Source organism: Sycon ciliatum, chromosome 1, assembly GCF_964019385.1.
Source record: "Sycon ciliatum chromosome 1, ocSycCili1.1, whole genome shotgun sequence".
In the NCBI taxonomy this organism is placed as follows: domain Eukaryota; kingdom Metazoa; phylum Porifera; class Calcarea; order Leucosolenida; family Sycettidae; genus Sycon; species Sycon ciliatum.
In genome coordinates, this window is record NC_088643.1 from 58,786,888 (window position 1) to 58,798,551 (window position 11,664).

The following is an 11,664-nucleotide window of genomic DNA, read 5'->3' on the forward strand; positions in this document are numbered from 1 at the left end:
AGCTCACGCTGTGCGGTGCAGATAGGTCATGTGTCGTTGCCAACTTGCCGCATGTGCATGTGCAGCAGGAAGGCACCACATGTCGACTACTACTTATACTGTACAGCATTGTGTGCTTACATGCATCTACGGCCTTGTGGATGCAATTGAGTCTCACATACATGTACATGAAATATTGCGTGTAGTGCGGCATCAGTTAACATACAGTGGCTGAATATTTTTCTCGCAATAATGACCGTATTCACCACAAGTGTGTTTATGTCCAGAGCCAACTCCAGTCCTGTATTATTATTTTATGACCATGACAACAAGACTTCCGGGCTGAAATTCTTCTATGACAGGCATGAACACTTGCCTTACAATTGTTCGTGATTGTACGAAGTACATATTCGCTGCTGCATCAATTTTGCACCATTTACATTGTAGTGCCACTAGTGGTATCACCTGCATGCGTATTGAGTCAAACAAGGTTACCTCTGTATAATTATGCTTATCGTGGCTATCAAGAGCTTCGATGCAAATTCCCAGCTGACGAATGGTGTCCAGCTTGTGTTCAGCTCAGCTGGCACTCACAACTCATAATAATTGCGTTCTAGACGCCAGATGAGATGTTTCAGCTACAATGTAGACACAACGTCCGTGTTCAAGAAAGCCGTCACTTCATCTTCTGTCCATCCTCAATAGCACGTTCAAGCAAATACGTCTGAAACACAGTAGCGACAATCCGACAGCGGCGACACGCCGTCTTCTCCGAATGAGCTTCTACCGTTCTAATTCAGATTCCCCCAAAAATGTCAAAATAAAATAATAGATTTCCACCAAGCTCGCTAGAATCTTGCGAACCGTCAACATGCAGGCATTTCAAGTGTTCGAGCGTGCGTAGATTCTGCTCAGCGGCTCAAGAACATTCGCCAAGCGAAAAAAAGTCGATGAGAAAGATGTAATGGTGGACGAAATTACGAAAATCGGAAGAAGGTATTCGACCCAGTTCGACTATCCTGGACTGGATTGGCAACGTCCAACAATCGGATTCGTATTCTATGGGGTCTCATGAGCTAGTGTGCCAAAGGGCGTTTAGTTGGAGCTTCAGTGCATCACCTTCGCCGAAAGAGGCCCTTTCTGAGATTTGGCCGATGGACTATTTACACTATATAAACAGTCATGCGGAAAAGTTTTGGCCGAGACCGAAAACGATTAGCGTTCTTGCACTTTGCAGCAAGCAAATACCTCACTGCAGAATTCAAGCGCGTGCTGTGAAGTAGATCTCGTAGAATACTAGTAGACGGCGGTGTTATCTGATAACGAAGGGATATGGGGCTCGAATGCAAATCGCAGGGTAGGCTCATGGCCCCAGTCCAGTGATTTGCACCTGTGCAGGCTGTGCCGTAACCGAATTAATAAGTTGTGTTGTGGCAGCACAAGTAGAAGAACCATAATAATAATTATTATCATGAGCGACGAAGCCACCGAAACCACCCGCCTGGTCCAGTCAAGTCGGAGTCGAGCGCAGGAGGCCAGCGGGGACGAAACTAGAAAGCAGTCGCTGACACGCTGTCAGCGACTGCATCCGTCCTACTTCGTTATCGCAATCGCTGCAGTTGAGCGACTGGGCCAGAATGGCATCTTGACCAACCTCGTGTTGTTCATGCAGAACCACAGGCTGCTGGACTGGAGCACGTCCACGGTGAACATCGTGGTGCTGTTGGTGAGGAACGTCACCCTGCTTCTGGCTGCTGTTTCTGGTGCTGTTACTGACAGTCAACTGAGTCGCTATGCCATGCTATACGTAGGTGTGGTGTTACAGTTGCTGGGCTGCTCAATGATGACGGCTGCAGCATTCTTGGAGCACCACGACGAGTATGATCCGGATGGGAATGTGCCGACGTTGAGCCCACTCAGCTCATCACAAGACCACCTTCTACGCTCCTTGATTCTTGGTGGCCTTGGCTTGCTGTCGATTGGGCGTGCAGCTGCGCTAGGCGCGGAGGTTCCCCTCGGTGTGGACCAGTACTGGAGGCGCAGGGAGTCAACGGAAAAGGCCAGCCAGTTCTTCCCACTGTACTATTTCTGGATCAACGTGTCGTCGACTGTTGTCATCGGGGCGCTGTCCTATGTGCAGCTCAACTACGGCTTCAGAGTCGGCCTTGCACCATCTACCGGTGCCTATCTCCTGTGTCTGCTTGGCATTCATGCTCTGCGTTCGCGCCTGTACTCCACAGAGAACCTTGGGCATGGAGGGGGCCTCAAAAACGTAATCTCTGCATACAAAGCCGCGTGGCTTGCGTGGAGAGAGGAGCGGAAGAGACCTCAGTCTGGTGCCGGAGCAAGACGCAGACGGGGCAGTAATGTCAACATGACTGCCACCGACCAGTGGATCAAACCAACGCCGTGGCTCTGCTATGCCGACCTGTCGGAGAAGTTCCGTGAAGAGGGTGGGAGTGTCACAGATGCACGGAATTTCACCAGCCTAGTGTTGGTGCTGCTGCCAATCCTATTGTACAACGTGATGATGTCACAGGTAGGTGTGAATTGTATTTTTTAATACACACGATCATTTTTCAAGAGTAGACCTGCTGTTAGAACAGCAGCAAAACTAACAATGCCTCAGACTCCCGAAACAGTATCGTTCTCTAACCACATACACATGTATGTATGTATACAGTGATGGCAAACGAAATCCAGCTCCCTGCACTATCCCTGCACTATCCCTGCACTAGTCCCTGCACTAGTCCCTGCACTAGTCCCTGCACTATCCCTGCACTATCCCTGCACTATCCCTGCACTAGTCCCTGCACTAGTCCCTGCACTAGTCCCTGCACTAGTCCCTGCACTAGCTTCGTTGGCTTTGGTGTACAAATGGGCACATCCACCTGTGGTCGCGATCAAACTAAACAAATCCAGTGCAGTGGTTGGATTTCATTTTCATGTGCTCGAAGTAGATGCATGATTGTGATATGGTGCACATTTGTAATATGAACATGGAACCTGCTCGGGGGGGGGGGGGGGGGGGGGGAGGGGGGCACATTCAGAAAGGGCATGTATTATTTTTTCATTGGCTCTCAGAGACAGGGGAGGGGCACTATTCAAGACAGTGCTCTAATCGAGGGAGCACGGTATTAAAGGGGAAGTATACCCTAAAATCAAATTTTCACCAGTTGTAGTCTTCGGGGTGCTGAGTCGAATGGTCTTGGTCCGAGGAAGTTGAGACGCTCCTTTCCTCCTTTATTCCCAATCGAACTCGCGCACTTCCACCAAAACTGGGTGACTGCGCCCTACTAGATAGGGATTTGTATGGAAAAAGTCACTAAAAACGCCGTTTCGTTCTTATAAAAGCACGGATGACCACGATTGGTCCATATATTGTAGTCTTTTGGCCGCTGAGTCGACTGGTTTCGGTCCGAAAAGGCTGCGATGCAGCAGTCGGCCCTTATTCCCAATCGAACACGGTTGAGTAAGCGGTCACGTGCTCATTTACAGCCTGTTTGGGCCCGTATATGTCACTCGAGTTGAACCTTTGAACCAGGTAGTCGTAAAAGCCTCTTACGACTCCCTGCTTTGAACCTTCGAGTTGAATCTTGATGTGAAAATTGTACTCTGCAGGCACGGTGACCAGGCGACTGGTGTACGCATGAGCACGTGACCGCTCACTCAACCGCGTTCGATTGGGAATAAGGGCCGAACACTGCATCGCAGCCTTTTCGGACCAAAACCAGTCGACTCAGCGGCCACAAGACTACAACATATGGACCAATCGCGGTCATCCGTGCTTTTATAAGAACGAAACGGCGTTTTTAGTGACTTTTTTCATACAAATCCCTATCTAGTAGGGCGCAGTCACCCAGTTTCGGTGGAAGTGCGCGAGTTTGATTGGGAATAAAGGAGGAAGGGAGCGTCTCAGCGTCCTCGGACCAAGACCATTCGACTCAACACCCCGAAGACTACAACTGGTGAAAATTTGATTTTAGGGTATACTTCCCCTTTAAAGGGGAAGTTAAGGCAAAAATCAAAATCTCACCAGTTGTCTTCGGGGTGCTGAGTCGAATGGTCTTGGTCCGAGAAAGCTGAGACGCTCCCTTCCTACTTGAATCCCAATCGAACTCGCGCACTTCCTCCGAAACCGGGTGACTGCGCCCTACTAGATGGGGATTTGTATGCAAAATGTCACTAAAAGCGCCATTTCGTTCTTATAAAAGCACGGATGACCGCGATTGGCCCTTATGTTGTAGTCTTTTGGACGCTGAGTCGACTGGTTTTGGTCCGAAAAGGCTGCGATGCAGCGCTCCTCCTTTATTCCCAATCAAACATGGTTGAACAAGCGGTCACGTGCTCCTGGGTGCCCAAATCACCTGGTCACCACGCCAGCAGGCGACAACTTTCACACCAAGGTTCAACTCGAGTTCAACTCGAGTGACAGGACTGCACCCAAAACAGGTCAAACAGGCTAGTAAGTTGTACCCTGCAGGCTCGGTGACCAGGTGACTGGTGTACGCAGGAGCACGTGACCGCTTGTTCAACCATGTTCGACTGGGAAAAAAGGAGGAACGCTGCATCGCAGCCTTTTCGGACCAAAACCAGTCGACTCAGCGTCCAAAAGACTACAACATATGGGCCAATCGCGGTCATCCGTGCTTTTATAAGAACGAAATGGTGCTTTTAGTGACATTTTTCATACAAATCCCCATCTAGTAGGGCGCAGTCACCAGTTTCGGTGGAAGTGCGCGAGTTCGATTGGGATTCAAGTAGGAAGGGAGCGTCTCAGCTTTCTCGGATCAAGACCATTCAACTCAGCTCCCCGAAGACCACAACTGGTGAAATTTTGATTTTTGCCTTAACTTCCCCTTTAAGAAGACCAAAGTATTTACTATTTACATGAAAGAGATCCAGATTCGCTTTTCATCGATGCTTTTCAGTCAATCTCCATCGACACACAGGTTGTGCATGCACCTTGGTAACAATCACAACCGACCTTGCACTTTATTAATCAAGTTTAGTCAATAAAATCATGTGCACTCTCACACATTGTATAATGTTACATAGGTATTGCTTTGTTTCCTTTTGTCACACATGACGGACATTCATCGATGAGCGTCAGTGAAACATGCGTCAGGCGGGGCCTTCTACTCGTATACTTACTCTTTCCTGTATTTCAGCTGATCAGAAGGCTTGAAAGTATACTATTGAAGGTTTTCAAAATGCTATTCAAGAACCTGAAGCGTGTCCTTCTTCTAAGTATTATCCACGCACTCTTACTGTTCTTATGATTTAAATTAATGTGCAAACCATCATGTCCGAAAGAGTACATAAGCAGTTTGTGTACTCTTGATGTCGGCAACCGTTGCACTATTGTTGCTGGCCACATTGAAACTGTTTTCTTTGAGACGCCTAACTGTACAGTACAGTACAGTACAGTGACCGGGAAAGTTTGACTAATGTACTACTTTCCTGCTCTTTGCCGGCTACGTTCTTAGATTGCCACTACATTTGTTTCTCAAGGTGATGCAATGTCGATTTCCCTGCAAACAAGCCGCAACGATGCACAGCGTAACGTCTCGGGAAATACCACAGGTGACGGCATGCCGCCGTTTATCCCGTCGACACTAATCGCCGCCGTCAGTGGAATTGCGATTATTGTGGCAATTCCTCTTCTGTACGGAGTCGTGTACCCACGCCTGGACAGTGCGAGAAGATTCTGGCGTCTGACACTCTTCCGTCGGATGGGCATCGGCATGTTTGTGGCTGTCCTGAGCGTACTGTGTGCGGCCGTTGTGGAGGTGGAACGACGGCAGGACGACCGCTGGAACGCAACCTCACGCTATGATCCCGCACTCCTGTCCACACACACCGCCTCGAGCCTCTCTATATTCTGGCAGGTGCCGCAGTACATACTCAGTGGTATTGCTGAGGTCATGGTGTACCTCTCAGGTATGTAGCACATAAACTAGTAGACCGCTCCTGCATCAAACTACTGAAGGCTGTGAGAGACGAGCAACTACATAATGAACACGTGAAAATGAACAGCTGTGCAAGAATGAGAGAAGCCACGTGCACAAAGACCGGTGGCCATGGCTGCATTAGAAAACTCACATTACATTGCACATGTGCCGGAATATGTCACTGCTATATACCCTTTAAGTTTAACTTAGAGTTTAGTCTGGCTACAACAACCCAGGTGTGTACTGCCCTCTGGATATGAAATTGTACGGACCATTCTGGCCGTTGCGAATGAGAGCTGAAGAAAAATGTTGAACGGTCTCTGCTTGGATGGCAGCAACACCACGCGTTAGTGGTTGAGCATTTCTGGCCTATCGCGAAGGCTACTGGTGGTGCTAATCACGTTACTCTTCAGAAGTTTTCCCTTTTCCTTCCCTCAAAGTGATTTACTGTCAACGTCTTCAATAAACTGCTCGTGCACAAGCGAGAAGTGGCAGTCCATATTATTACATCAACACTAAGGATGATTTTATTGTCGAAAAGTTAACCCTGTTTAGGGGTCGTCCACAATTATCGAACTTTTTTCACGAAACGAAATAATTTCGTTATGGGGTGGGAGGGGGTTGACCAATTTCGTTTCAGAAAACATTGATACATGTACATGTACATAGGAGCAGTTACACACTTGCAACTTTTGTTGTATTATGCATGCATATGTCAAACTTTTTTTACGTTCTGAGGGGGAGGGAGGGAGGGGTTGGGTCTAAACTAAAATAATTCGTTTGGTGAAAAACGTTCGATATTTGCGGACGGCCCCGTTTAGCCCTAAAGACAGGACATTGAATTTTGCCCGTGATCTGTGAAGTAAGACGTTACAGCCACCACCACCGCTGCTGCTGGTGCTCTCCGGTCGATCACATTTATCAAACCAGCAACAGAACGACTCTAATTCAGAGTATGCACTTCAATTCAGAATATGCATCGCTCGCTACTTTTACTAGTTTGAACGCTCTGGCGCTAGTGCGACGGGCTATCCTGATGTCTGTGGCGCCACCTTTGCACCATGGCCGGTAGTTTGGCCTACTTAAAGCTCATAGCTGTGCTGATGGGGCCTAGATGGTCGAAACGGCTTGCTGTCTACAACATTGGATGTTGTTGTATACATGTACCTTCGCTTATGAGACCAGTTTGGCCGAAACAGCCGTCTGAAGGATCTATATCTGAATTGGAGTCGTTTTGAGGCTGGTTTTGTGAACTTGGTCGGCCGGAGAGTGCATGCAGTGATGGTGGGAGTGTAATGTCTTACTGAATCAAGAGGCCAACCGATGCTGCTTATTCGTCTTCAGACCTATGAATTAGTGTGCGGTTATGTAAGTCTGTCAGCATTGATTGTCATGTATGTCTGCTAGCACTGATTGTCATGTGTGTTGGTGTCTTACTGTTCAATGGAAGAACACCTTTTCTCAGTCACAGAGTGTGCCTCACACGACTGTGTTACTAGTGTGTATGCATGCGTGTGTTGTGTTTGTTTGATGTGTCTTTCAGCGCTTGAGTTTGCGTATTGCAAGTCGCCGTCGTCCATGAAGGGACTGTCCATTGGTCTGGTGTACGCCATGTCGGGACTCTCTGGCCTGCTGAGCGCTCTCATTCTATACCTGCTCTCGTCCAATGATAGTCGAGACTTCTATGGCTCAGGGTCACCAGGGCGCATGCACCTGTACTATGCTGCCCTGGGTGGACTAATTCTCCTGGGAATCTTCTTCTTTGGCATAGCAACGAAACGGTATAAGTTCGTGCAGCGTCGGGGCGGCGGTGGTGCTGGTGCTGCTGGCGGTGCTGGAACACCACGTGACCAGGCTGGAAGCGGCCGTTACATCCCAATCTAGAGGTATCCTTGGATAGCGTTGTTGTATGATTGTCCTGCCAGTTTGTCCTATTGTTTTCTTGAGCGTCAGAATTGCAGAATTGCTTGCACGAACAACATCACACAATAGTTTTGGCGGGCACCTAATTGTGAAGGTCTCATGTGTGATTTGTGTTGGCCATCTGCCCCCCCCCCTCCCCTCCCCCATATTGGTATGATGAGCCGTAGTCCAGAGTATGGTATAGCCTGCACTCGTATGTGTCTCAAACACGAAAACCCGAGAAATCATATGCCGAGGAGATTGTGTTGAGTTGCATTATGACGTCATATCTGGACAACACAGCTTTGTCAGTTCTGAGTGCGGCAGAGGATCTTTCTTTCTCTCTTTTTCAAGCACAGAGGAAGCGATATGCATAGTTCCTGTTGAACGGGAAACGTGATATGCATAGTTCCTGTTGAACGGGACACGTGCACATAATAGAGTACTGCTGGTGTGACTTCCCGCAGTTTTCATACCGATCGTCGTAAATAGTGCACTAATGGAATGCATTTACATTATTTTGCTTCAGTGTGTGATTTACAGTTGATATGGAAAACGATGGTTGAGCCTGGCTAGTAATGGTTCAATGTGGATGTGTACAAAGTGCATGCGGATGTTTCTTGGAGTCAATTTGTTTTTGCAAATTCTTTGAAAAATGTCCATGTTGACAGCTCTCCTCCTGCTCATATTCAGCATAGCCTGGGAATCAATGTGGCAATCACGGTGTGAAAAGGTCATCATCGTCTTGCCTGGATCTCATTGTTGAGCTCGACCTTATGACTATTTGGATGTGCTATACAGTTTTTTTAGAACACGGAGGCTCCACTGCAGCCAATTCATAATTATTATGATTAATTTTGCAGCGTCAACGACCTTTGTGTAGTGGCGGTGACTGATCATTATGCTATACAGTTCCTGGGTTACTGTAAGACCACTACCGGTATTTACATTGAACAGTTACTGTTACTCGTATGGTGAGCCAATTTAGTTATGGAAAATGGAGAAGGGCAAAACATGTTACGAGTTATGGCTATCAGTACGCCTTGCCAGTTTTGTGCCATTTTGTCGCACTCGCTGACTATAGGATCTGGTTACGTTGGTGGACAGTTAGTCATACCTCGTATCATTTTTTGCTATTTAACTTGATGATTAGCGACGCTTTTATATTTATTTTTTAAATTTAACAAACCCTTCAAATTCCTTCGAATTCGTTCAATTTTGAAGTCGTTTTGTACCGTGAAAAGAAAGATGTAATTACCTAGCAGGGTTCTAGCCAGGGGGGGGGGGCAGCGCCCCCCCCCCCCGCTGCCCCCCCCCCCCTACTCTGTTTGCGCCCCCTGTGAAAAAGTGCCGCCCCCAACTCATTGTCCGATTTTTGTGTTTTTGCATGCCATTCAACGAAAATGCAGTCGATAGTCAATACTAGAGCAGTAGAGGGTTCATAACGCCACGTTTGTCTGGGGTGAAGTCAGTTGTACGTTGCATTTGGCATTGCAAGACAGTTATTTTGAAAATGGAAAAATGGGTTACGGGGTAACTGTTTTCCCTGCCCCCCCCCCCCCCCTACTATATAGACCTGGCTAGAACCCTGCCTAGTATGATTGTGAAGTCACTGGCAGGTTTAGATAGCCAGTCGAACATTTCACCACCAGTCACCAACGAAAAATCCGGAGATCGTTTATTCTTATTGATGCTAAAAGATATGTGGTCTTACAGTGATCACAGCTACAATGAACACTGAGCCAGTCAGAGCAACCAACACTTCTTGCGTAATGGGAGAATCTGTGGCAGTGATAGAATGCATACAGGAAGATAGTTGACTTGATGTGCTGATGGGTTGCGGATTAGGTGCGGTCCGCCTCTAACTGAGGATCATGCGTCAACAGTCATGTGCGACTGTCAACCTGCTTGTGCCTGTCGAGTGTCGTGTTCATCATGGCATTGGCGGTAGCGTCAGTAGATGTGCCAGAGTCAGATTATCACGTGCGCTTTACGCATTTCTGGAGGAGGCCGGGTCCGGGTCTAGTCTGCTGGAGGGCCTGATCAGTGGTCCAGATCATGACATGAATATCCTGTAGATGTACCTAAGCTACCCCAGTGGAGCAGGAGGCGACAGTTAGCGTGCTGTTTGACCATTTGTGCCATAATAATATCCCAGTACTGCAGATTAATAGTCTAAAGCTTTGTGTCTAAGGATTACCATGATTACTGCATGAAGGCGGTACAATGTCTCCTACTTCTTAGTATTCCAGGGATTGTGTGAATGGGGTGGAGGGAGGAGAGGACAACCATGCCCATTGCTTGTGTTCATATAATATTATATATATAATATTGATCAAAACTTGGGAGGCTCAGTGGCAAGATGCAGTCATGAGTATCCTGAGCCATTCCGTGATGTGTAGCAGCTTGTTACATTGTACATGTACCCTGAACTTTACTGGCAGAGTACAATGACCAATTTGGGTTGTTTTGATGGTCTTGTGATGGTCCAAAGTCTGCTCAGTGAGTTTAAAGTTGCTGTTGATTTAAAAGCGACCGGTGGTCTTCGCGATGCATGGTTTCTTTTCGCCTCAGAAGAATTTGTCTCCCTCAGTTCAGCATGCTTTGCATGGTTTTCTGACCTAAGACTAAGCGTCAGGCTGAATCCTTGGCGTTGGAAGTTGCCAACGATTCCCCTTGCAAACTCTACCTGTTTACATCGCATACCTCCTCTGGGAGGATTTCAAAGCAGATATTAGAGGTACTTCAGTACATGTAGCTGCTGTACTTCGATTGGGGGGGGGGGGGCAAGGGGAACAAGGACGAGGAAGAGACGGCTTTTTGAGCATCGTGGCCGCCCTTGCTGTGTGGAGCTGATGACTGTATACTGACCCTAAAACAACGCACCCCTAGCTAGGCTACAATCTGAATTATACTGTACTCGTAGTCTACTCTACATTCAGGTAAATAAACGGTGTTGCTAGGACAGTGTGGTAGGCCTTTGCGGATAATGCCGGCAGAAAAATTGGCAGAATTCGTCGCAAGTTTTTCTGGTAAGTTTCACGCATGTTTGGTACGTGGATAAAGAAATGGAGCAGAATTCGAGGAATTACCCGCCATAAGGTTTGTATGGTTCTGCCAATTTCACTGCTTTTCGAGCAGAATCTGCCCCCTTTTCGAGCAGAATCTGCCACCTTTTCGAGCAGAATCTGCCACCTTTTCGAGCAGAATCTGCCACCTTTTCGAGCAGAATCTGCCACCTTTTCGAGCAGAATCCGCCAATGCCTACACTAAGCTACAGGGTGGGCCATTACCACCCAGCCCAGGCGCCAGGGCCATCACCATGTCCACAACTTCTTGTTCCGTAATTCCCAGTCTGTGTACTTCTTCCGCCAAGTGCAGTGGACGGAAGTGTGCACGTCATTGCCGTCGTGTCAGCAATGAGGTAGATCTAGTACAATCATGACGTGAGTGTGATCTCTCGATATCGCGATCTCCACCATCCGTCCGGTTCGCACGCGTGCAAGCTGCAAGATGCGCTGACAGTGACACCTACAAAAAGCTCTGGCTCTGACCTGTCTCGTGTTATCCGATTTTCCAGATCACCGGATTCAGTTCGCGATGCGCAATCCGGGCCACAAAGATCGGTGTTGGGAACTATGAACTAATGATCGATGACATGTGGATCAGATCTACTTGTGACCCTGTATTGTAGATCTACACAACCCACTAGAAGAACAGGACTCAGCAGCCGGAGCTACGAGTACGAGTACGACTATTCTCTTAGACTTAGGTCCACGTGCATGATGTTTCTGTCTGTAACAAACATTCAATTATTTTGTTGGGTGTA

At 47.8% G+C, this 11,664-nt stretch overlaps 1 protein-coding gene across 2 annotated transcripts; it reads left to right on the plus strand.

The window, feature by feature from the left end:
* Positions 1-1,186: 1,186 nt before the first annotated feature.
* On the plus strand, positions 1,187-9,020 carry LOC135804608 (solute carrier family 15 member 3-like). 2 transcript variants are annotated; one of them, XM_065318513.1, is made up of 4 exons: positions 1,187-2,518; positions 5,469-5,922; positions 7,477-7,819; positions 8,507-9,020. In XM_065318513.1, exons 1-3 carry the CDS (start codon positions 1,451-1,453, stop codon positions 7,815-7,817), a joined length of 1,863 nt encoding a protein of 620 aa, XP_065174585.1. In that variant the 5' UTR covers positions 1,187-1,450; the 3' UTR covers positions 7,818-7,819; positions 8,507-9,020. The 2 variants fall into 2 exon arrangements, with proteins under 2 accessions (XP_065174585.1, XP_065174584.1); XM_065318512.1 differs by lacking the exon at positions 8,507-9,020 and having other exon boundaries at positions 7,477-7,924.
* The last annotated feature ends 2,644 nt before the right edge of the window (positions 9,021-11,664 follow it).

Coding starts and splice junctions, on each gene's coding strand:
- LOC135804608 (XM_065318513.1), top strand. CDS start 1,451: ATGAGCGACGAAGCCACCGAAACCACCCGCCTGGTCCAGTCAAGTCGG. Junction 2,519..5,468: donor ACAACGTGATGATGTCACAG/GTAGGTGTGAAT, acceptor CTACGTTCTTAG/ATTGCCACTACATTTGTTTC. Junction 5,923..7,476: donor GGTCATGGTGTACCTCTCAG/GTATGTAGCACA, acceptor TGTGTCTTTCAG/CGCTTGAGTTTGCGTATTGC.